At 38.7% G+C, this 26856-nt stretch overlaps 1 protein-coding gene across 1 annotated transcript in view; it reads right to left on the minus strand.

Moving 5' to 3' along the window:
* The window catches only part of LOC112977071 (von Willebrand factor D and EGF domain-containing protein-like), a 183625-nt gene that overhangs the window by 73844 nt on the left and 82925 nt on the right, over positions 1-26856 (minus strand). Inside the window, exons 11-15 of the mRNA XM_026088975.1 lie at positions 25890-26836; positions 9869-10005; positions 8627-8788; positions 3383-3487; positions 517-631 (exon numbers count right to left, since the gene is read on the minus strand). Of these exons, the coding sequence (XP_025944760.1) occupies positions 517-631; positions 3383-3487; positions 8627-8788; positions 9869-10005; positions 25890-26836 (1466 nt within the window). The remainder of the gene's footprint in view (positions 1-516; positions 632-3382; positions 3488-8626; positions 8789-9868; positions 10006-25889; positions 26837-26856) is intronic.

Genomic DNA, 26856 nt, shown 5'->3' on the forward strand with positions numbered 1-26856 from the left:
ATTCCTATCACTTCGATGCCCTGCCAGGCAAAGGCCTTTTATGTGGCACCTCTTAGAATTTGGCTCAGAGAATGAAAACAATTCTTTAAGATACCAAAATTATACATTAGTGTTTTAAAAGCAGTGTCTTCCGCAAATTGTTCCCTTAAAGATTTGTACCCACAGTGTGATCACAGATGTATTTAGGGTCCATCAAGCTTTAGCTGACAGATATGGGCACTGCCTGAGGCATTGGCATGTCAAAATTTCATTTTAAGGTGTTACTTTGGTTTTAGTAATTTGAGGTTTGTCAGCTTTCAGCCAGAACAAGATATGTGCCCAGGCCCGTAGTGCACACAGCGCAGTACTTCTTCCTTCTGTTCAGTCTGTATTTCTGGTGCACCTAGTTATTCCCGCTGGAAACAGTCCACACACACTGCGTAGGATAGACCCATGGTAGCCACAGGAAGGAACTGTGCGTTTCACAGGCTGAGTACTACATCTAAGTGCTTCCAAATCTTAGAAAAGGTGTCTTACTTTCATTAATAGACCAGGCGAACTTAGAAATGTCAGGTTCACAGAGAAGACAAGGACTGGTAGGGCTTGACTCTCCTTCACCATAGCAAAGTCCATCTATATTACAAGTATTTTCCTGCCAAAAAAGGAAATAAAAATGAGTGGGAGGTGGAGGCAAGGAAAAAAGAAATAAGAAAGATAAGAAATTAGCAGTTGATAATTGCTGGAGATAAGCAAGACTCGCTTGTCTCTTGAAACAATGAAATAGTAGCAATTTAAATGCTAGCACTTTCTCCCGACAGGGAGAAAACAAGAGATGAAAGATGTCACATTGGTGAAACATAAGAGTTTTCCAATTTCAGTGTGAGATCCTTGTAGCTGTGAATGTTTTATCTTGGGCAACTTGGAGTGTTGCTTGTCACTGTGCGAAAGAACATGAATTTTTTTCATTTCAACGCTTAGGCAGTGTATGTGATTATTACTACCAGCTGTGACTACTAATATGATTATTTGGTAACACTCAGAAGTAAGCATCATGAGATTAACAAAAGCTGAGTTTGGCTAAAAACTCCATTTGAAATTTTGGAATTCTCTTCCTGTAACAAAATTATTGCTGGATGTTCTTAAAAATACAGAAAAGCAATGAGATAAAAGCAGAATAGAGAAGTGTATTTGATTTTAGGCTTCCATAAGATTGTTATGAACAGTGGCTAAACACATTGATGGTGCCATGGGAGAGTTATGCCTTTCTCCTGTAGCCTGTGTTGGGGCACATGTGCAGATGGGACTTCATCTGGCATTGCAGCTTGCCAAAAAACTTGGAACTCTCCCAGGAAGGCAAGACATGTCTCTGCGGTAGCCGGACAGCAGTTGAGAGAAGCTGCTGGGGCCTAAAGTCATCTTGCCTTTTCCCACCTTTGAACAGACATTGCTTTCAAGTGAAATCCCACAACCACTGGAGAGCTCATACAGCTCCTCTGAAATATCAGGTTGCTTGAATTTCTTTACTATGGCTAGATAAAATAGCTGTACTAAAATTAGCACAAACCTACCCACCCTGTGCTGTAATCAAACCTCTGACCGCAGAGTACCTATGTTCGCAGACTTCCAGCCTAGGCATAAGGCTGCCTTCTGCTTGCTTGATCCCACTGAAGCCCAAAAGATTTTTCTGAGACTGCCTTGTGTACTGAATCTTGTGGTTTCTAAGTACTGCTTTATTAGTTTCTCAGGCTTCTTTTGCAGTGTGTATTAGGTAATATTTTAAATTATACCATCTTAAAAGTACTGGTAAGGTAAAGAAACAAGAAGGACTTTGTAATTGCCCCCAAATGATAGAACACCACAGATTTTCAACATTAAAATTTGGATGTTAATTAGATTTTATTACATTGTTGTTTTCAAAGGAGCTAGGCTTGGTTCTGATGAAGAAAGATGCTTTTTTCTGACGTGATAATGTGGTAGAGAATGGGCTCCATAAAAGAGGAACACAAAATGTGAAATGGCCTGATATAAAATGTCCCCTAATTGAAACACCTTTTCTGAAAGCAATTTAGGTATTACAAAGTAATGTTATAAGAGGGGTAATTAGAATGTGGTTTCATGCAATTGGAAGCCTAGTTCAAATAGTCCCTTGAAGCATCTTAGAATAGAAATTATTGTAATCCCTAGAAAACACCAGCATAGTGAGAAAACATATATGTTTCTGAGTTTCAAAAATGTAAGAATAAGGAAAACCTTTGACAACCCCGCCCCAAACTAGCTTTAATTTAAATAGTTCTGACATAATTATTTTAATCTGAAATTTAAGTGTTTTTGCCCTCATTTGGGCCTATGGAATAATTTCTATTCACTGATTTACTTGAAAAAATGTGAATTTTCATTTTATTTTGATAAGTGGTAAGTTATCACAGTCAGTGCAAGTTTGAAAACTATTTTTTCCTGTTAATATTAATGAGGACAGTTAGGCAAATGAGTTAGATATACCTGATTAATCTTTATTTTATAAAAATGAAAAGTGGTGCTCTCTATTCGTGTTTGCCTCAGGATAGAAAAGCAGGAATGGGGCATTAAAGTGTTTTCACCCAATAGCTGCTAAAAGTATGCTATAAACCCCACTGAAAAATAGTAAAGTTGTCTAATGCAGTCCTCTAGAAAATAAGAGGAGGTTTTTAGGGAAAGGGGATGTTACACTAATAAGTCATTTATTAGACTATACAGGGAAACATAGAGATACAGTGTTATCCAGGCACTTACTAGCACGTTGGCAGTTTAAAATGTAGCACTAGACTTTGATTACAGCATCTGTAACTGCCACAGTACTATGTATTTGTACTTAGCAGTATTTAATGTAAGCAAGAATGTTTCAATGGCCTCAGGAGTATTTTCACATGACAGGAGTTGTGTGGCGTGCATGTGAGTATACCTCTTGCTAAGGCCCGAAACGGGTACACAGATGATGTACCTTACAGCGAGAGTGCTTCCCCCAAACAGACTAAGAATTCGCTGAGAGGTAAAATAGCTCACTAGCGGAGACACTGCCGAAGGGAAGGTAAGCTGCCTTGCAGGGGAGAATCCTCAGTCCTATTTGCTTCCATTAATACATTCAAGTATAAATATTATCAACCGTGTTCTTTCTGGAAATGTCAGTCTGATAAAAGCCCAACATGAAGCATACTTTATCAGGTATTCATACCACACAGAAATAATAATAATGAAAAAGTGCAGAGAGGAAATTGTGGACGAGAGAAAAGTATTAGTTCGTGCAGCTGACCTATGAAATAGATTTTCCTCTTCTGAAATAGGTACTACACACAGTACATCAAAGGGAGGTAGAGGACTAAGGAAGAGATGAATGATCCATATTAAACCTTTATGTTCTTTCAATTACCTTTAATTTACAAAGTCCGGTTGGATGGAATTCACAGGCCTGGCAGACTGCATCATACAGGGTCAGAACTTTGGAATTACTGTACTGGAAGCCATCATTAGTGATCTAAATGATACAAAAATCATCCTTATAAGTAATAATGTTCCATATGGGGACTGTCTGCTCATTTTGGAGCATATACCATTGCACCCTTGCATTGGATGCCTGCCAGCAAGATAAATTAAACCGCTTGTGAGTTGCTCGACTGCAAGCTAACAAATTGCTTAATGTTCCAAACTGGAAACTATTCATTAATAACCAAAAGATCTTTTGGCTCAGCTGACATTCAGTTTTTCTGATTGCAGTTAGGTTTGTTGAACAGTCTCAGTTTAAAAACATTTTCAGTAGACAAAATCAGTATGTTTTCCAATAGTGCATGGTGCCTGGGACCATGTGCGCCATAACCAAATATGCGTGTCATACTGATACCCTTATGGAGACAACACAGGTAATCAAGTTCTACAAGGAGGTCTTTCTAGTCATGGCATGAAATTAAGATTTTTGGCAGAAAGTCAGAACCACTTTCCTACTAATAATAAAGCAATTAGCTTGTTCTTCCTTGAAGAAAAAAAGAGAATGCATTTATTTAGGTGGTTTTAAACAAGCCTCAAAAAAGTACTGCTGTGGGTAAAACTAGACAGCAACAGTTCTGTTTCCACAGGAGGGTAGATTAGAAGAACAGGTCACCTTCCAGTCCCAGCTTACACTTTTCTGTAATTTAGGATGTCTTCATCTAGAATTAAGACCTTAAAAATGCCTTTTGAAGTGTATGATGCTTACACGATGAGACAGGGCTACACAAGTCTATATTTTAATTTTCTACAGTAGAAATGAAAGAACACCAGAGAAGTATGGGAAAGTGTTAACCTTTGAGAAAGCATTGTCACACCTCTCGAAACAAAATTGTGAATGTTAAAGAGCATTCTAATGCAAAAATATTCCTGAAAGCCATCCTGTAAACACTGATAAGCACTGGTCAGAAAGTACAGCCTTCTTATAAGTTTCAGCTTCTCACAATCAAAGTAAAGAAGCCGTTCAGCAGATCTAAGGAGGCCTGGGTTGCCTTGGATTTGCCAAATACCCCTTCTGTTCTCTTACTGTAAAAACAACCCCAAATTTCCTACTTTGCTCCTGTGAGCCCTGAGTTGAGACATCCTCAGTTGCTACACACCCTCTGCAGAGCAGCACCCCCGGATTAGCCCATGCTCCTGAACCCGTTCTCCTCTCCTCCCCTCCCACAGCGGCACCGGCCCACCTTGCCGGCCTCCCTCCGCACAGTGCTGCCTGCGTGGCGCTCGTCCCCGTGCTGGCCGGTCACCGGCCGCAGCTGCCCCAAGCAGAGTAGGGACTGTAGTTATGACGGGGAAGATGATAGTAGTGTCTGCACTTCAGCCCTTCTGGTTTTCATGACATTTGTAAGAATTTAATATCTCTGAGATCTAGGTCTGTCTCACTAATTTGAATCATATTTGCAAAAGTCACCTGGGGGAATGATGGACAGGCAGCACAGAAACCACGGCCACAGGAAGGAAGGCAGAAACCAGAGTATTGAAGAAGCTTGCTAAAACCAAAAGACTGGCACAGACATAGCTCAGAAAGAGAATCAGAAGAAAATTTCCTCATCAGCAACAGGGTCAAAGAGTATAAGGTTTCTTGATCAATTAATAAACTACTTCAGTTCACTGTAAGAGTGAATGTATGTTAAGACTGAGCAAAGATTAACTGGATGTGCATAGAATAAAAATTACTTTAATAAATTCCATAAAAAGCATCAATTAGCGTAAGCTCACTAAGACTAATATAAAAGCTTGTGGAACATAATACAGTAGATATTTCCACAATACCACATGTGATTGTCCTCAGTTCAAAATGCACTACTGGCTGAGTGCATTCAGTTCTGCAGAAACAAATATAAGTAGGTAAACAGATAATATTTCTGGATATTTATAATTTGAAATTCTGAAGTAGATAACTACTTTGGATTAATTTAAGTTGAAGTAAAAGTTGTTGGTATAGCTTTAAGGAAGAAGCATAATTCTTTCCTGGACATCATACTCAGTCAAGGTGTTCTACTATTATATGTTATACTAAATGGAAAAACTCTTTTTAAAAGAAGTAAAGAAATTATCATCCAGTTCCAGACGAGAGGAAAAAAAAAAACCAAAAAAAACCCCTAAAACCCAAACCCCAGAAACCTGCACTTCAGTGAAAGACAGTGCTCATTTGCAGCAAGCTTTCTATTAAGAAGATGCCATTCTTAATGCACTCTATATTTGATTTCATTCTTTTATCAGAGTTTCCAATTTTTTCTCAATACTAGTACACTAGTAATGGGTAGATGCTAAGAAATGAATAAACAGGGAAAAATACGAGTTATAAAATTGCACTAATTTTTCTGTCCCAAATGAGCATTGTGAATGAAATGTATCTTTCCAATTTTTTGTTACTGTAATTTTTCGACACACTATTAGAAACTTCCACTTTGGTGTCCTTTTAGAATTGTGTTGTTTTATTTTTAATTTAATTGCTTTTCCATTAGTTGCCTTAGTGATGTGGCACAATATTTTCAAAAGCAGTGATCAGACCTAATAGGAGCAGACCCCTATTCAGAAGTCAATTGGCCTTAAAAGCCCGAGACTCACTGACAGTTGTGCCTTGATGGTTTGAACACATGTATCATCTGCAAAGAGTGAGCTGTTTCTTCTGGACAAGCAAGCAAGACAGTGAGGAACTGTCTGTCACTTCTGCCTGAAGTGAATTTCATTTATCATGAAACAATGTTGGCTGTTTGTGTCATTCATAATATAAATACAATTTGACTTGTATGAACGTTTGTGAATGAAAAATGAAAGCTGTAGAAACTTGCTGAATTCAAATTCAGTTTCTGCCTCGCTGACTTTTTAGCAAATATTATTCCTACTCTTGACAAATACAGGCAGTGATAATGAATTGAGGATAAGCAAGAGACCTGCTTCCCAAATTAGGTAAGTGCCTGCCAAGCTCTTTCACCTTTTCACCTAGGCATCTGTGTATGGACAGCCTAAGTCATCTGCTGCCCAAGTAGGACTTTGTATTTTGGTATCTAATCTAATTATATCAAACTCTCTGGTGAAGCCCCAGTACTTTCTTATCTACATTCAGCAGTATGTCGTGGAAAGAACAAGCAAAATCTGCTTGCTCAAGAGGTAAAATATATAGAGAGAAATGGAGATAAAATGAAAGAATATTGAGAAAAAGAGCTCGTGAACCCCAAACTGTGGTAGTGAAAAAAACTGAAAAAAGGCTCATGTGAAATTTTGCTGATTCCTCTGCAATTTGTTTTGGTGGGCGGGGGAGGTTCTGAAAATATTGAACACTGATATTTTCAGAAAGAATTATTTTGATTTTTGGTTTTGGAAAAATTTTAGCTGCATTTTAAAAAGTATCTATTAATATAAGACAAAATATAATATTGAAGTAAATCTTACTAGGAATTTTCTGTAGCACAAAATTTTGAATATTTGTGGAATTCATTTCAAATCATTTTTGTCTTGAAATAGTCCATCATTTTGCTCTCTGTGCCACCACAATAAGAGGCACTAATACTAATTAAATAAATAAATGCCTTCTAAATGGAATTCTGAGCTTTTCCTTCACAATTCATTCAGCAAAACTATCCACATGGGAAATACGATTAGCCTCCAGCTGGCTACATCTGACTCAGATGATTTAATTGTGTATTCGCTGTGTATCCATGAAGCAGATTTTTCCGTGGGGTTCAAAAGCTAGGAAAGGTGCAGAAGGCTTACAAGCACAGAGATTTCCTTGAACTAAAGTGCAAGGAAAGAGACTTTCTACACATGTTTTGAGATGAAAAAATAAGAAACAGTACAGACCTCCTCAGAGCTGACAGCCAGCACTTGAAAGCAAAATGAATCATAATACGCGCTAGCTACAAGGTGGCTCATTCTAGTTACCGCGGAGAAAGAGCCTTGCGCACATGCACAACTGAGAGCCGTCCTCTTGCACCAGCAAACTCCAGGGTGTCTTGGAACAGTTCTTCAGATCCTTCCGTCCCAAGGTGGGATTTTGTCCCACGACTGACAGGGTGTTCAGTATCTCCTTGGAGAAGTGGTGGGAACTGCAACCACAGGAGCTGCCCCTCTGGTTCAGTCTCTGTCTACTCGGACAGGTCCCGCTCCGCACAGAAGGTGCAGGATCCACCCCCGGCAGCAGGCAGTCGGGCTCTGCTGCCACATAGATTTTATACTGGTCTCTTAAAACACAAATTTCCATCTATTTTAGATAAATATACTGGGTAGAAAGTGTGCATCACCAAACGTCTTTTTGTTTTCCCTGCGCAACATGGCAGCACCTGTGTACCAGTGTGGTCTGTATTACGAACAGCTGAGGTTTGCAGGAGAGGCAGTAACACTGGAGTGAAGCTAGTGTTTTACATGTTTCATTTTTACGTGCTACAGTTTTCAAAGCACATCTGCAGTCTTTCTACAACTGCAATATATTTTTCTCAGCTATAGAGTGCTTGAATGATCTCAGTTTTAACAAAGCAACCAATCTGTGGAAAATAACCATGCAGGCTGAGAGCGAGACCAGGGTTAGCAGGAGCAGGTTCAATAAGACACTGATTTCCTGTAAATATTTAGTAAGTAAATATCACTTTCTGAACAAAAGGGGCTAAAATGCAGCGGAGGCAGCACTCAGCATGACCTGGTACCACACAAGCCTTTTCCTGCAGCCGTTCTCGTCCATAGCTGTGGCAACGCTGCTCGCTCCGTGCCAGCTACTGGGGGAGCGCTGCCAACTCCAGCAGTGTGCGCGCCGCTCCTCTGCTGTGCGACAGGCCGCCCTGCGGCCGCAGAGGCAAGACGCGCTCATGCTTGCTACCTAATCAGCGGTTTGAACTGGGGTTCCTCGAAATGAAATACTGATGGTTAGCAATTGATTAGTCCAACTGCATCAATCTCAGGCGATTACCTGGAGAAGTGATTGTAATTTGCACTTTCAGATTGCCTATAAAGACATCTGTTTTTAACTTCTATTGTTTTGGTTTAGAGGGTTTTTTTTTCACTGCATGACATTAACGTAAGTATTTCTATGGGCATCTTCAATTCTGAAGGGAAGCAAATTGTGCTTTGCATTTTAATTTACCATGACAACTGATTTGCTCCTTCTAAATCATTTCTTAGAAACATAAGAAACTCCTACTTTCACTTGCCATCTTGCGAACGGCTCATCACCAGCCACAGAGTGCACAGCCTCTGTCTCTGTAGTGTTCAGAAGAGGAATCTGGCAGTCAACAGCCTTAGAGCTGAGAAAATCCGCTTTCGTGGTTTCTTGCTCTCTTACTATCCATTTGCCATTGAGATGCTACAATAAAACAGAGGGAGAGTACAGAAACTGAAGGCTCATGGAAAGAAATTCCAGTAGTCAACATATGTTTATATTTCTAATTAATACTATAAGGCATTTGCAGATGGTTTATTTAAAAAAAATGATGCTGTTACTATAGGTACAGTAAAGAGCAAGCTCATTTAAGCATGCAAGTGGTCTATTGATTTAGGAAGGGCTACGATTTGTATCAAAGATGAGCAGCCACGGTGGTACAAGGTAGTGCTGTGGAGCAGCTTTGTGTTTGCTACTGGAGCTCTGCAGCCAGCTGTACGTTTTGTTGTTCCGTGCAGGTAATGTCTGCTGCATATCTAGATCAGCTGCGCAAAACATCCCTGCTCATACAGGGCCTACCGAGTCCTAAGTGGACATGGTAGGCAAATCTCAGTTGTGTCTTATTAGCATATGAACGGTAAGCGGGATGCAGGCTGAACTTCTTTTATGAAGTAGATTTATGAGATGCATCCAACACTATATTTGAGTATGCTTAAACCAAATAATTCAAAATTGTAGAATTGCCTGTGTATAATAGTTTATAATAAAATTACAGTGTTACCCAACAAGATCATTTCAATACTCATTAAAACTTCTGACTTAGTATTGAACTATGACTAAGAAAATTCAAATGAGAAATTCAGTAACTGTGTTGAGGAAGCCTTATATTTAACTGTAACACTTAGCATTCAAATGCATTTAGGAAAACAACCAAGCGTGCAGATTCCAGATGCACAAAATGAGAAATAATATTGTGATTTCAGGCTTCACTGGACTACGGTGTAGCTGAACCAAACAAGAGTTAAACAAACCCCCACAGAGAAAATTGGCAAGAATACATAGCTTTGCATTTCCTAGGAACCAATCCTGGAAAGGGCTGAGCCGCTTCAGCTCCCCTCACTCATAGCAAACGTACTGGCAATGGGATTCAAAGGTATTTGTACCCTGCTGCAGCAATGAGAGGTGATGGCATGCAGCACTGTTCAGGGTGGAAGACTTTAATATAAACATGTCAAAGTTTGACTGGATCATCAATACTTTATGAACCTGTGGGAAGTTGCTTACAATTAATCTGGTGACCTTGCAGTGCAGGTTGTGAGAATCTTTGAAGCCGAGGCCAAACACCCGGATCCTGCTACAGTCAGAGACTCGTATATCGCAGAGGCCGCCATTTTCCAAGCCTGTGATTTCCAAAGTGTGCTCTGAAAGGATGAGATAGATACAGAGCTTTAGAGAGTACAACTTGCATGCTATTCCATTCTGGTTTATCAGAATTGTTGTTGTTTCCTTTTCTTACAGTGGGGGTTTGTTTTGTTTTAATTCTTCTTCTCAGTATTCCTTGCTCTCCTGCAAGTTTCTCCTAAGAAGAGCAGTAGCAGTTATGAGAACAGAAAGCAGCAAACATTCCATTGAATAATTCTCCTGCACACACAGTATTGATTTATCAGAGAGTGTTATACAGCTCATGTGGTTAATTAACTAGTGTTGTGGCTTCATGGTAGAAGGTTTTCAGAGGCAATACCAGCTTTTGCTGACCCGGTTTACAGCTAGGTCCAAAACATAGTTGTGGGATCACAGCTGAGAATATAGTGTGTCATGCCATAAGGTAGAGAAGTGTGAAGGTGGGAAGTGGAAATATGTTAAGATGACCCTGCCACCAAACTCCTCACAGTGTGAAGCAGCACTGCAAAAGACACTCCTTTTGTCAAAAACTGTAGATGTAACGAAACTAACAGTCCTCAGAGGAACGTTTGCATGTAAGGGTTAAGTCATTAATGGGCAACACAGCTCTGCACAGTGTCAGCACAAATGCTGTGCACCACTTAAGTCTCAAACTGTATTTTGAGGCCTTAAATAGGGCTTAAGTGATGTATAGCCTGTGCTGTCCTCCTTACAAGGTTGAATTTCACCTATTAAGGTTTTAAAAATGCTTTATGGTTCTCAGAGTTTCATTTTTCTGCTCTTGCACTTTAGCTGTTAAAACTGCCTATTGCTCTCATATTGGGGTAATTTTTAAAGAGTCAAAATGGAAGTTATTTGCAGAATTCAAATCTTTACTTTAGCAAAAATAAAATTGGGCAGATCTTTACATCAGCATAGGTACTTGGATAGCAACAGTCTGTCAGAAGATCTCTGTAATGTCCTCTGTCATAACTGCAGTCAGGCAGGATCCTGGTTTTGCATTTTCATTGGCAATGCTTATAGTTCTTACGGTCAGGAGAAGCCATTATGATTATCTGCCCTATAATACAAAACAGAGTAATCCCTTTTTGTTTCTTGAATGATACTTGTTAGAAGTGGGTTAACTGGGAGCCACAGGAGGCACATCATGCACCAGACTAATGTGGTGCAAGCTATTTTCCATGTTACACAGTGGGCAGAGGCGCTGCTTAGCTTTTCCTCTTCTGTGCCCTGTGGCTGCTGCTGTGGCAAAGCAATATTGCCTGTCGCTTTTCTCTGAGCTGTAGCTTATCTAAAACAGAAGCTCTACGTTGCCTAATGTTTTAATGGCACATTGATTCAGTTCTGATTCAAGGGGCAAAATGCCTTTAGCTGAGTTGATAACCTTCCACAGTACCTAGCTGTTCCTTTAGGGCTCTGCCATTTAAGCCGTAACTAGGATGAATGCTGTTCAAACATTGTGATCCCACCACATCGCCGCCTGTAACCGCATAGCTGCATGACACTCATTTTTCCAAAGAAAGGAAGGAAGGCAACATAAATGTGAAAAATTGTGAAAAGACTTTTTTCTATACTTCTGAAATGCTTTTAGTTTTTCTTTTTTTTGTTGTTGTTAAAGATTTTATTGCAGCGGTATTAGCAACACTATTGGGCACTTTGCTATCTTTACAAGAAGAGAAGTGGTTTACAGCTTATCAGCATTCATCAGTTAGTTGTGGATTCCTGTAATGTACAAAACTATTAGTCAGATGTAGCAAATGGTTTTGATAAATTGCCATCTTCTGTGGTTAGTGCATTAAAAAAAATGCTTCATTATGTTTTTCATGAGATTTTAATAGTTACCCCCACTAGTACTGAGGTAGCTCAGATTGCATTAACATTTTCATTATCATTTCAGATTTTCAAGCTTCTGTGTGTGAAGAAAAATATCGTAACTTGGGGATGAGTGACAGGACAGGAACGTGTTCACGCAGTCCTTTTTCAGCAAGGCACTCTCAGGTTTGTTACTTGTGAATGAGCCCTGCATGCTTTTGGTAGGATTTGCTTACATCTCTGTGTACATCTTGATACTACTGCAATACTGTTGGGTCAGGGCCAAAGCAAAATTATCCAGCCTCACTGCTTTTTGAAATGACTTACAGTATCAGCATGGCATTTAGTATTTATTTCACTCAAGCTGTCCCATGCACACTTTTATACAGCATCTTTAAATTGGTCTAAATCTGGCAGAAAAACGTTCCCATATATGTTTGGATATCTTCTCTCAAGGCTTGCCGCATTCGTGTTAATCAGGATGAAAACGAGATTTTTTTTCTTGGTGAAAGGGGTGAAAGGTTCATGGAAGAAAAATGTATCATATATTTTCTGTAGTTTGATGAAGGGGGGGAAGAAGGAGGGGACCATTTTTTTTGTTTGAGCTTTTTATTTGTTACCACAGTCTTTGATATTTCAAGCCATCTCCAGCTGGGAGTTCTCTAAAGGGAGGAATAAACGGTATTGTTGTGTAGGAGATCATATTTAATATAATTCTCTATTGCTTTATCTCTGGTCAGGTGAAGACATGGTTCTGAGAAGGTGGTCCATACACAATTTTTTACAAAGGCCTTTTGTGGGAAGTGTTTTGACAAGAGGAAGAAGAGGGAAACATTTTGACAGAAAATGAAGAGTAATTTTATGACTGATTTTTTAAAAAATGGATACTGAAGTTCAGACTTTAGACCTCAGTATGGATAGTAAACAATTGGCTTCATTTTTTACATTGGTCATTAGTTTTAATTTGAATGTTTCTGAAAATGGGCAATCACATTTAATGGACATAGGAATTTTAGATGTTTATTTTTAACAAGGTTTTCTGTTTGTCCTTCCCTTTGTCTTCTGGTTTTGGCATATATTAGCCAGTTTCTACCAAATGCAGAAGGTGATAATCTCAATGACATTAACTACATAAAAGTCTATGACAGTCAGTAGCTGAGTACGCACGCATACAGGTACTGCTCTTAGGGAAACACAGTCGGAATTCAGCAGTTGTTCATTGCTCTCAGTATTTGTTTGTGGCTATATAATAAACTTGCAGGCCAAAGAGATAGAGAAGTGAGAAGGAAATACTACAGAGACTGGAAGACCTTGGCAAAAGAACAGGAAGTAGTTCAGCAAAGACTGGAGAGGAGGAAGACAAGACCAAAGGAAAGAACTAGGAAATACCATGAATGTGAGAGTAAGGGGAAAGGTGCAAATATCCAGAGGATAGTTGAGGAACTGGTGGTCACGGAGAGATGGGAATGGATGTGTGATTTTTGTGGTGGGGCAAGTTCTTTAATTTGCAGGAGACAAGTCTGCAGGAAATCAGGCAGTGCATGGAACAAGCCTGTGGAAAGTGTGAGCTGTTTGAACATTAATGATTTGTGTTTAGGAATATGAAGGTCAAAATATAACAAAATCTGGACAGATCAACCTCCTTCTTTTCTCTGTATGGTGTATACGTTGCATGTTGCGAAGGAAGTCTGAAGTAGCTGTGTGCTCACATCCTCCGGCTCACGCTTGGGCACCACCCTGCACAGCTCTAGTGCTTGGTCTCCACACACAGAGAGTAGACACACCTGAAACGCATCTATTGCATGGTAGACCATCGCACCAGGACACTGTATGATGAACAGCAGGAGGTGTTGGGGAAGGGTAAGAAAATCTCAGTCTTTAATAAAACTGTCTTGGAATAGAAAGGAGAGAGGAGTCTGGACTTGAAGGTTGTATCTAAAAGGCTTCCAGATCTCAGGCAATTGGATAGAAGTTGGCAATTGGTCCTGTTGGTTTGCAGTGCCTGCTTTGTGTCTGATCAGCCTCCCTCGAGGCAGAGAGCACTCCAGCTCCCACCGTGTTAGCATCAGTAGGAATGTGCAGGAAAGAACAGTAAATTCAGAGCTGCTGGCGCTGCTGGCAGTGCAGTTGCTTTCTGTAAGCATTTACATGAGTCAAACCTGACGAGGAGCACAAGCTACATAATAGACAGGAAAAAATGAATAAATACACAATTGATATTGCAGATATTGTTATAGTCTGTTATGTAAATAATGGGTATGCACAGACTTAGAAGTAAAATGAAATTTGACAAAAAATGAATATTGTGAAAGTAAACTTTCTGAAGTTTTCCTGATGGATAGATGTAGCTCATGTTTGGTTTCCACTTTTGATTAGAAGAATATCCTAGCACAAATAAACATTCTTATGCAGGGCTCGAAAGCTCACGTGTAGCTTTGGGCTGGAGCCTCAGACCTGAAATTGAAACTGGCAAGAAGCTTGTTCAGATAAAGAGAAGGAAATGGACTGCCCAGTTTTTCTTGATCGGGATGATAAATAAGCAGCCTGTCAGGAAAGCTAACCAGATCATAAGCTGCTGGAAATGGTTGCAGCTTTGTTGAAGTAAAAAATAAAATTGTCTATGTTAATAGTCAAATAAGATATTTGTCAAGCAGGAGATACGTTTTCTAGGAGCAGGTGAATGCAGACAGACCAAGCTCACTTTGCTGTATCCTGATCTGGCTGGTTGCAAGCCTGCGTTATGCTGGAAATCACATAGCTGTTTTAGCAAGCTGCTGTGCCAGAGCTTGCTGGCTCATTTGTGGATGTCCTGCTATTGCAGCTATGAAGCTTCTGGATCAGAGCTGACTGACATTTAGTTATCTCACAGCATGGACGGAGCAAGTCTGAATCTGCCTCCATTCAAATAAATACACAAATACTCTACTTCTTTCTTTTGCATGTATCCATAACCCAAAGCTCATTTGAAAATCCTCCCTAAGTATTCACAATTACATGCAGGTTGCCAGGATTTTTGCACATCATTGCCCTAGACCTCTTTAACCTGACTTCTAGAAGAAGAGTATGTTTGTTCCTGCATCCAAGTGTAGTTCTCGAAGATTTGGAGTTTGTCATAGTACCTAACTACAGACCTATGTTCTGTAGCTGACGTGGAGGATCTTGTCTGCTTTGAAGGGCTCTGATATGCAGGATGGATTGCAGTAGAAGTGTTTGTTTCCTACGCATGAACCAAGCTTTGCAAATGAGGGTGCATTTTAGATAGTGCTGACTGGCTGTGAAAGGTAGCCAAGATGTGAGATCTGAGCAGGGGCATGAGAATCTGTCCTGAAAGTTGTTCTCGTGTAAATGTGCTGTTTGACTAAATCCCCATTTACCCTACCTAGCCTTTTCACTGACCCAGACTTCCAGCTTCTCATTGAATCTTGTGGTGTGTCCATGTCAAATCAGCAACCGGTGTTAGAGACACTGCAGTCAGAGAAAGTGAGCCCTGGGCAGAGTATGGGAAAAGGCATTTTGTGAGTACTTTAACTCACTGCCTGCAAGGGACTGGCTCTGTTTCACACTGAAAGCAACAATGTTCTGCAGCAATATGGTAGCTTATTTTTTCTTTAAAAGCTTCCTATGACATTTTGTGTCTATTTGATCTCATCTATTTTTAAAAAGGCTTGCTAGCACTTTATGGTGGTGATAGAAGGGGAAGAGAAGTACATTGTTAACCCCAGAATATTGCCTAGTTTTTAGATGGCCTGGATAGGTGCTAAATTTTAAGATCTGTTTACACATTCACAGTGCTTACTGACTTACCAAAGCAGATCTCAGTTTAGTCACTTGAAGGCACTTTACAGCAGGACCACAGGCAGCAGCACTTTATACTAATGACTGCAGTTATGGAGCTCAAAGGGATGTGCAAAATGGTGCTCAGGGGCACGATCATGGTCTGTGTGTCCACACGAGTGTAGGATCGATTGTTTGTGGTAATTTTTCCATCTTTACAGTTACTGAATTACAATAAGAGCTGGTTATTACGAATGTGTTCTTTATTCATAACTGTTTGAACATTCTGTGCTGGAGACTGTGGATTGTTTATACTGCCATAAACCCTTCATAAAGCACGAGATAAAGAAGTTACAGGCTTGCAGTGAATTTTTGGCTTTGGTCAGTTTAAATCAGACATTTTAAAGTTTTGTTGATTCTAATTCTGTAGCTCATAAATCTGTTATTTGGGGTGTATGTGTGTGAGTACTTGAGGAAAGACGTTGTTTGTTCAGGGTTTCTGTTTTGTTTTGGATTTAGCAAGATTTAAGGCTGAAATTTCCTGCAGTGCCTGCAAACAGCATGATGTAAAACAGGCATGCATCTGAATTGTCAGGCTTTGGTCAGTTTAACTCAGACCTTTAATTTTGTAAACTTTTACAGCATTTAATTCTATATACTTCAGAAAATGGTCTCGTTTAGCTTCATGTTTCAGTGAACCGCTTTCACTGCTTTGCATTAAAGCAAATAAACTAATCAGCAGAAAAGACTAATCTCCCTGATCTGATTTGCAAGGAATAGTATGGATCACCGAGCATGCAACCTTCCATGTCCCTTATCATGAGGATTTGATATCCTTTTAAAATACAGTTTCTATTGACTTTGTAACTATCAAGCTAATAGCCCTATTCCAGCTCAGCCAGGTCTGTGCTTTGAATGGAAAGAATTGGGAGTTAATACTTTAAGGTTGGTACTGCTGTTTATCTTTTCAGAAGTGTGTGTTTATTACATCTGCGCTATAATAAAGTAAGCTAAAATTGCTATGAAAAGAAGAAAAGCTTCAAAACTAACAGGAAGCTTGTCAGTCCCTGAGAATCACCCACAAAACTCCTAGGCAGAAATATGTTTTATTTGACATGCGAAAAAATCTGTCTCCATCAATATTAAACAGAGCACATCAATAACTATCAGAATATATCGATGGCAGATTAGACAAGGTTCACAGTGTTTTTCTTTTAACTATCTTTGTTTTGCAAATTTTATATTTGTCATGTAACAACATTTTTATATTATTATCTGCTAAAGTTTTGTGGTTGGAGGTGCTCATTCTAAAGGCACCAGAGTGGTATTTTCAAAGGTGGATAACTCCCATTTTCAAAAAATTATTAGGATTGATAGTTAACTCACTCAGATGAGGACCATTCCTGCATAGGTAGCTGAAAGTAAGAAATAGCGTGTTTCGTAAATACACATTTAAAAATGATTTTTTCAATTTGCATTCAGTATTAAATCATTAATTAGTTTAATTGGAAATAAGCTGAATAACTGAAAAGAACCAATAGTTACATATGTTTCATGATCTAATATGAATTTTCATATTTATCTGTTTTCCAAGAGGATCTGGGAAGCTGAGGAAAAAATTAATATTAAGTGGAGATAACATCTCTCAAAATGAAAGTTTTCATTTACAAGCTGCATGCAACCTCTTTTACAATGTCTAAATATCCTAGCGAATGCCCCTTCACTTTTTTAATGTCAGCTTGAAAGAAATAAAAATGTATTTGTAATATCTTTAAGCACTATGTAAAGAACCCAATCCCAGCAGAGTGGAAGCGGCATATTAAACAGATTTTTATGTGGCAACAGCATATAGAGATCTGCATAAAGTGTTTCCTGCTTTACAAAATTATTGTTGAAGAAAAATGTATTTCACAGAAACAGTTGAGTTAGTGTCTAAACTACTATAGTAATACTGCCTTACTGCCCATCAGTTGTTAATTGAACGAGTACCTACTCAGAGCAACATGGAAGCAGACCTGCCCAGGCATAGGAAATTTTCAAACTCTCCACATTTGGATAGATAAGGAAACCCAGAATTACGGAATGGAAAAGGCAATAATTAATAAGAGAGAAGGGAAAAAGAAGGGAACATTTGCCAAAAGAGACTTAACTTTCTCTTCATAATGTAAACTGCATCAAGGTAATAGTAACTACGACTTTGCTAATACTAAGTCCATCAAAGTCAGTGGAACCATTATAATGAGGAGATCAACTAAGCCCAGTGACTTATTATTTGAAAAGGAAAAAGTTTTTCAAAGAATAATGCCCAATTAATAATTTTAGTATTTTATAGTAATAGCACTGTCTTTTAGCCAGAAAGGTTTAATTGTGATTACTGTGGTGTTCACTATCCTCACAAATATGTTTGACTCACCCATTGAAAAGCAATTTTAAAAAATTGATAGTTAATTGTTAAAGTGTATTGAATCCTCACTGCCATGTAAAGTGATTTGCCAAATTAGCCAAAAACTGGGTTGTGTTTTTTTTGTTTATTTATATAAACACAAATTTAAAAAACTGTCAATTCTTGTGGAGAGGATCGGACAGAAATTCCATAATTCTGAACAATTCTCCATTCCTGACACCTATATGGTGGCATAAAATGCTGTAATTCTTCACTGGAGCTCCAGTCGTAACAGCACTGCAGGCTGGTATCAGAGGCAGAATCTACCACCCTTGCAAACGTTCAGTGGCATGTTTCCTCAGAGATACCCTAGTAATTTAAGAAATTAACTATTTTTCTTTGAAAAGTCTAGTATGCACTTTTGCTTTGTATAGTCTAATTTATGCACGGCAAACTTCTGTTGACCCAATACACCATAATGGCTCATTCGGAGCTGTTGTGATGTATCATGTCGACAAACGACATATTACATGTGTCAAAAAATGTGCATTTATTTGACGGATTAATGGTCCTTACATAATCATTATGGCACCTTGGTATGGAATTTAAAGGCCAATGAACTGACAGAAGAGGGAGAACCCTATTTATTTCAAAGTTAATATATTCTCATACAAAATCTCAAAAGCAGATGTTTGAAATAAACATACTAATAAATATAGAAATAGATAAAATACTCTGTCCCCTTTCACCAGAGGATCTTAAAGCACTTTAAATTCTTGTCTTTGAACGTCTCCCTCATGTTTTTGTCCAATAAAACAGAAATTAAGCATAAAAAATTTAAGCAAAATAATGTAGAGTGAGATTTCTGTAATACCTGTTTCATCCTCAACTCATATGACTGGCCTGAGATATCAGAAGAATTTAAGATGTGTGCCTGTGAGAGGCATCTTTGTTCTGAAGTCCCCTTCCTTAGTAACTTTAATAACTGACCCTGTGCTGTTGTTATTCAATAGAGGGTTTTTTCAAAGTAATTTGTGTTTTCTCATAAATATTATTTAATTACAGCATATGAACAAGACTCAGCCCAAAGCGGTATGATAAAATTCAGAATGATCAATATAATCATTTTAAAAATAACACAGTGTAACTCATGTAACTGCTGTTGTATATCAGTAGAAGGGACCTTTTGGCTGTGGTTCATAGCCCTAAAAATGCAGTTGGATTCAAAGAACTTCTTAATAGCGATACTGAATTAGACACATTCATTGATACAGAAATGGTATCTTCCTTAGCATCTTAGGTAAGCATTAACTTTTCATCTTCTCACAGTATTTTTTATTAGCTCTGGGTTTTTTGCTAGCTGTAATTTTTCCAGAACATTCCACATAGAAATTTAAACTTCTTCAAGTGTCATTACTTCACTGAAACTAATTTGTCCTTATTATTCCTCATTACCTTTTATCTTGTAATTGCTCTTTAGAGCTTCATACAATCTGCATATTACATCCCTCTATGTGTGCTTTACTAGTCCTGATTCTTTTTTATAATCAACATGGTCAATATATACAAATTGTAAGCACCAACCTGATTTGCTATCTGTGTAATTGTATTCTGTATTTAATTACAGGTGGTAATGACATTTTAAGCACCTTATACAGGTGTTGGGGGGTTTTATGAAATGTTAAGCAACATTAAGAAAGTCTAAGCTTCTGGAGCATTGCCAAATTTCAGAGGTGCCTTTCAACTCCAAATTGCAGTTTTCATTTGAGGATAATTATAGCTCCGGCCACCTGGACAGCTCCTTGCTGGAATCAAACAGTGCAGAGGCGTAAGTCTGTCTGCAAGCAACACTTCGCATCTTCTCTGTTCCTACATGTTTTCATTTTAAATTATTCTAAATATGTTATGGGTTTTATTCTGATCCCTAAAAATGCTGCCTGGCCACCTTTTTTTTTCTGTGCTGGTCAAAACCGGTTGCAGAATACATTGTTATGTATTGGCAGTGTAGCTGAGATTGGGTGACCTTGGAAAGGATATTTGAATTACGTTGATGGCCTCCTTGGTCTTGGGGGAGTTTTAATTCACATATATAATTCCAATCTGAGAAAATTAGATGGAGATTTGTTTTGCAGCTAATGGGAAAATATATGGCCAGAACAAGGAGTTTCCTTCTCCTTCATTACTCATGTAACTTCTCCTCTCTAATAACTTTTTCCTAACAATAGAATTTAAATTTTATCTTAGATGGCCCATTTCCAAAATCAGTATACCTTCTTCTGTACCTTAGGTCCTGTCTTTTTAAAAGAAAGCAAGGGGGACCCCAATTTTATATGTTCTGCAGAAACATAGTTCATTTCTTCTTGATTTCTACTCCTTTTCTTCCCTTACTGCAGAACCTGTGCTTGTTAGTAGAAAAGCCTAAAGGCTGATCCTGTTTGTCCTTGCACAGTGATGGTTGCCTAAGCACTCCTGGACAGGCTAGGACGCTGGCCTGCAAGTTAGGGAGCTCAGACTGTCCCCCTTTGAACATACAGCTTTATTTCTGAGATTGTTCTTAATTCGTTATCTCTAAGAGCATTTCTGGTGTGAAAGCCTGGCTTTGTTGACATCAACATCATTCAGTTCTGAGAGCTTCCAGTCTTTGGAATTGTTGTTTAAGAAACACATCATTGTTTTGTGATACTGTATAGTATATAGTATATAGTGTATAGTATATAGTATATACACTGTATAGTGTATAGTATATAGTACTTTTCTCTGCAAATAGGTTTTACATCACATGCTATCTATGTGGAACATTTCTGCCTGTGAAATATAAAAACAAGCAAATATCTTTAAAGGATGTTGTGAATAACATTCCAAAATGAAGAACAGCTAAAGGTGAAACTCAGACAGGAGTGGTTATGCCTTCCTTGTCTCTACTGAATTAACTAGCTGACCTTTGCTAAAGTATTGTAATGTCCAAGTGATTGGAGTGCCAGAACTAAGATTTTATTTCTTCTTGTAGGGGATCTGACCTCTGGGTGGACATTTGGATCTGCTTTACATTGCAGCTCCAAGATCAGGTCCTTTTATAGGTACACACTTGCAGTATTCTTAAATATAGAGGTAGAAAATGTATGTTCTAGATCAATCAGAAATGAATTCATAAATGGTCTGTAATATATGGAGCTCGATATAGCTCATCACACTCGTTCATTCTAGACTGGTGGTACTTTTGCCTGTCCACAGCTAATGCTGAAACCAGCTTCTTTTGCAGAATTCTCTCAGCTTCTCTACAGTTTGTGTTTTGCTTATTCCAAAGACAAAGGAGAAGGTTCTGCAAATTAAGTATGTTAGTTGTTACCTTGATTTTAATTTTTGTGGGATTTTTTTTTCCAATTGTGCTCAAAGTCAGCTTGAACTGCAAATGCTTTTCCATCCCTTTATCTGCATTTTACTAAACATACAGATGTATGCTATGCTCCTGAAACATGAGACTTTTACCCTGCAGTTTCAGTCCCTTCCAGGCAGGATGTCCTCCCTGTTCCAAACCCGTAGCATAAAGAATGGAGTAGCCACCAGTCAGGTCCTGCTCAGTGCTGGGCGCTCTGGCGTGGGGCCACTCAGTGTAGCTATCTTAGCTATTTGCCCTTCCAGGACATACTGGTATTTCATCAGTCTAGCATTAGTTAGTTCCAGGATGTTTGGGAGAGGAGGAGGAGTGGACCCTAAAAAACACATCCTTTTGTTAATTTTTCTTTATGAAGTTTTAAGTTGGGTATCAGGACTTAAAGCCAAATTACTCAGATTAAATATCTGTCCTCCTGTAAGGAGACAATGCCATTGCAACTGGTTCTCGGAAGGGACTCCGAAAGCCATGGAAGGTTACTCTGTGGGACAGAGTTCAAACCCTGGGGGTTTTGACTGCCCTGCATGAGGACCACTGCTTTCCATGAGCGCCACAGTCAGCTTAGGGTTTCCAGGGCTCTGCGGTCCAAAGCTCTGACTTCAGGCTGTGGCAAGACAAGCCAAAACCTTCTGAAGGAAAAGGAGCATTACTTGGGTGGAGAAATACATGAGAAGCTATGGACAGATTTGGACTCAAATCTGACTCAGTTGTTTTTAATAATGATTATGGCCCTTGACAGTATTTATGTGAAGAAGTGTTTTCTTACACTGAGGTCACATGTGCATACTACACATGTGAGAGTAGCCTTAAAAGAGTTATTCAGATGTAAGATCAAACACTCAGAAGTTAGTAAAAGAGAAGAGAGAGCTTTGATCATTGGTCTTTGCTAAAACCTTGGCAAGTATCCATTGAACATGCTGAGAAGCTAATTTTCAATACTATGTTCCCCAAATGAAAAGAAGTCCTTCTCTTTAAGGGACTGATATGATTACAATCTTCAAGCTGTTACCACTAACATTAGGAGAAATGTATATTGTCTCCCACCCATCCATCATTTGGAAAACTTGAGGACTGTTTTGGGAACATGCTTGGGGAAGAGTCATAATGCAGCAGTTTACAGATTCAAAGGTATATTCTTTAAAGTGTTGTGTATTTATGGAACCCGTATTACAGAAAGTTTTTGCAACTCTCCAGCTTGTTCCCATCTTGTAAATACAGTGATGATTTAGGTAAATTTGGTTAGGAAATGGATCCTCTTTACTTCTTGTGTTTTCATTTTGGGGAAAAATAATCAAGCCGAATCCAGCCAAACAAAACCCTGATTTTTAAATTAAGAGGCTCCTTTCTTTAACAAACAAACTCTTAAAAAAATTGTGAATTGTTTTCCAGATTTTGATGGAATTTTTTCATTTGTCTGTAGGCAATTTTTTTTCAGCTATATTTGTTTAAGCATCTGCTTTTTTAATTCCAATTTTTCCATTTTAATGAGAAACAGATTGTGAAATATTTTGAATAAATGTTTACAACCAGTTCAGGTCTTAAGGATGTGGAAAGCAGGGAATTGCTAAGTAGTTTTATTGTCTACCTGAATGATTGTGAATCAGCAGTTCCTCTCTAAGATCCTTATTTTTATGCAGAAGACAGCTCAGAGGGTTCCATGGGCTGCGGAGTTCACCTTTGTGAACCCTGCTGCATGTTAGGGTTTTGCCCTGTAAAAGCTGGTGGATAGATTGCAAATAGAAAACGTAAATCTATATTATGCAGAGAAGATTTTAGCAACTGAAGTTAATTACAGTAGCCTTAATAAGAGCCTGTTGCACCATTCTGATGTTTTTTCCCCCACCTTTCTCTGCTGTACAAACTTGTAAGAGCCAGTGAGTGCTCATGGGGCGGAATACACCATGAGTGATTATGGTCTTTCTTCTCTGGAGACTGACAGCTGTTGATAAGAGGGCAGCATATAATCTCACTGGTATGGCAGAAAAATTGAAAAACAAATGCTAAATGTTCCCCGGGTCAGGTACACCCTTGGGAAGGAATGTCTGCGCATCAGAGATTTATGCCACTGGCTTTTCCTCAAGAGAAAAATATACTAGTGGCTCAAAATGGCAATTTGTTCTGCTTTTTTATTTAATACTTTCTCTTCTAGCTAGAAGCTGGCTAGAAAGCATTCTTCTCCTCTTGGGTAGTAATTATTAATGTGGTCTGTTGATTTCTTAAATAAAAAATAATATTTGCACTTAAAGCTTATGTCCACAGAAAATATTTTGCAAATAGTACTGTAGTCAAAAATACAAGTTCTTAGCTGCAGCTAGAAAATGTGCAGCGCAACACAGAGAGGGCTTTGGAAAGATGGCTTTAAGCCATTATATACACCATACATGGAGCATTTTAGCCATTTAAGTCCCTTTTGGCTGGGTGAATAAAATCGGTGAAGTGCTGTCTACATAGCATACATTACATCTTAAAGTCTCCTTTACATGGAATAGCTGAGTTTTGGTGCAATAAGGTGTTAAACAGACACGGACAGAAAGTGAAGTAGCTGTATGGTTATGAATGCAGACAGTATTTGAGTTGATGTAATATAGTTATTTACAGTGTGACAGAAAGAACAAGAGTGTTTCACTTTTTAAATAAAATATTGCCTTGAAATTTTGAGGAAAGTGCACAGGAATTTTGGAAAAGGAACACTGCTGAAGATGTGAATATTAGTTCTGTTGCAACACTAATGAACTCATGTCCAGCAACTAGAGCACTGTAAACAGTGAGTGAAATTTATACTTTCCTAATTGTTACCATGTGGCTCTGTTGCGGGTCCCAATGCCTTGCCTTAGAAGCACCAAGTCAAGCTTACTTTCCCCAGGGGCCAGACTAAATACAACGCTGCTCTGACAGAGAGCACGTAACTAAAAAACTAAGCTTTCTAGAAGGTGAAGAGATCTGTCTCTTAGTGGAGACTAAACCGAAGTATGGGAGAAGCTGAATAGAGGTATTTTTAGGCTAGTATCACTGGTGAGAGGAGTCAGCTAGGAGAAGTCACTATCTCTGCTGAGGCAACACTAGTGAGTCTCTTTGGAAAACTGGAGGAAATAATTTGATGTATTTTGAACTCTAATAAACAGACTTCCAGAAGGGAAAATTTCTGAAGCAAAGATCATCCACTACAGTTTTCTCAGCTGGAGAAAAGGGGAAACAAAGGCAGTGGCAGCACAGTTATTTTCTTCTAATCTGAGTAAAACAAAAATTTAAAATCTGGTCTAAGCAGCTCCCCTACCTGAATCATTGAATTCTGTTTTGGACAATTATTATAAGATTGTTCAAATCACTTTTCAGTCACTGATGTCAGTTCTCTGTGTGAATTAGAGAATTTTTCCAGATCTACAAAATTATCCTGTAAATTTTAGCCTATCATTAACAAAAAACAAATGTTGGGCTGTATTTCACTGTTTTAAATCAGCGTGCTGAAACATGTTTATTCTGAAACACATGGGTAATCCCATCCTACTAGTAAATGCCTTGGAAGTATCAGATATGCAGCTGGGTTCCTGGGACTTACTGAGATTCTGATGTGTCAGCTAAGCCACGGTGAATGAATATATATATATATATATATATATATATGTATGAGCTTTACCTGTCCTAAACACAAAGTAATATCCATTAGCTTAAGCATCACAGAAGAAAGTTGTTCCCCACATTTGGGATGGGCTATGAGAGCATGCCTTGTCATTTCAGCTTAGCTGAATTGCTGTCACTTATTAAGTTGCAGGAACTCAGCTGTATGCCTGGGCCTTAAGTACCTTTTTGTAACTTTAAGCATAAGCTTATACAGTTTGCTGAAGCAGGGCATAAATTGTTAAATTACTGCTAACATTTGTACACGTGCTTAGTGTCAAGCACTGTGAATAGTCACACTGGACTTGGATTTATACATTGAGAGGCTGAAGCGTAAAGGAGACACAATCTAGTGGGATGTCCACCTGTTTAAACATGAAGTGATTCCTAAATATTTGTGGAATCCGGTCTGTAGAATGCACAAATCTGAAGTTCACATATGTCCTATAGCTGTTTATGTCTCTGAAAATATTACATGTTCATTTTGTCACTTTTTTTTTTTTAAACTAATACAGTGTTTGAAACTCATTTTCAGATGTTATTCTCTGTTGATCAGGAAAAGAAGTATCTATACAGTGCTGACATGAATATTGACCACAAGGTGAGCAGGACCCTCATTTTTGTCAGAAGCTTGCTGGTTGGCATGCCAGTGATAGATCAGATGTAAAGAAAATCACTTCTGCAAAACCAGTTTGCTAAGGGGCTTGTAAAATCCATTTTTAAAAAGTTACTGAGGCGAAAAAGTGAAGGACCAACCAACCAGATATTTTGATCAGTTCTTCAAGGTCAAAAACTGATTACTAATTCATCAGATATCTTGCTGGTAACGCTATTTGAAGAGCAAACAACTCTGTGCAGATGTTCTACCTAATAACTGTAATACCATAGAAAGATAGGTAGGGTAGGAACAAACAGAATTTTTTACTTACTTTTGGCAATGCTACAATCGTAAGAGCTGTGGTCTTCAAAGCACTGGCAGCCCAATTCTGTACATTGTCCATTGCCATTACAGAAAGCAGGACACCGGAGAATGGTGAGGATTTCTTCCTGGCTAGCAGATGGCTGGTTTCCTACATGAAACAGTTTACTTATGTTTCCTATCACTCTTCTTTCACATTCATTTTCTAAAAGCGCTATCAGTGCAGTCACCCAGGCCACATCATCCTTGAGTTGCAAATCTGAAAGACACATATCAATTGCCTCATCCATTTGCTTGCCAAGGACAGCTTTACACGCTAAGCCAATGGTAGAATTTGCAAGAAGCTGGTGGCAAATCTCCAGGGCTTTGGCGGAGGTTAGGCCATTAGGAGTAGGCCATGCCAGTGGAAGTTTTGTCCGAATTCCTTCAAAGTAGTCCTCTGGGAAAAAATACGCAAAGCTCTCTGAGCCTATTTGGCTTGGGCTTTGCAACGGATAAAACGATGAGTATTCGTAATAGTCTTCTTGCCTTTTTGCTCTCTGTAGTTCTTCTGCTGGTTTAGTAAAGTTAATGAAACTGTTGTATTCCTGGCTTTGCATGGAAATGTGTGTGAGTGGCTTTAATTGGTCCTCGGGGCTACGTCGCTTTTTGACTGATTTCAGCAGATAGCTCTGCTGAAAGGGCTTGGCCAACAGTTTCCTATTTCTTAAAGTAGATCCTACTTCTGGGTGAGAGACAAATTCTGATGTAACATCTAGATATGGGATTGCAGAAGTATAATCCACATTTTCATAATGGCAACCAAAGGACTGAGGGAAAGAATTCTGAAAGGTGTTCAGTGTGTTTACTGAGTGCAAAGACTTAGAGTTCACCTTCTGACATCTGCAGTACTTTTTCCTGTGCTTCCCTTCAGAAGGTGCTGGAGTCTTGTCGAATAAACTCTTCCCTGGAGGTATTCTGATTTAAAAAGAGAGATT

This window comes from Apteryx rowi, unplaced genomic scaffold, assembly GCF_003343035.1.
Source record: "Apteryx rowi isolate R43461 unplaced genomic scaffold, aptRow1 scaffold_8, whole genome shotgun sequence".
NCBI lineage: Eukaryota > Metazoa > Chordata > Aves > Apterygiformes > Apterygidae > Apteryx > Apteryx rowi.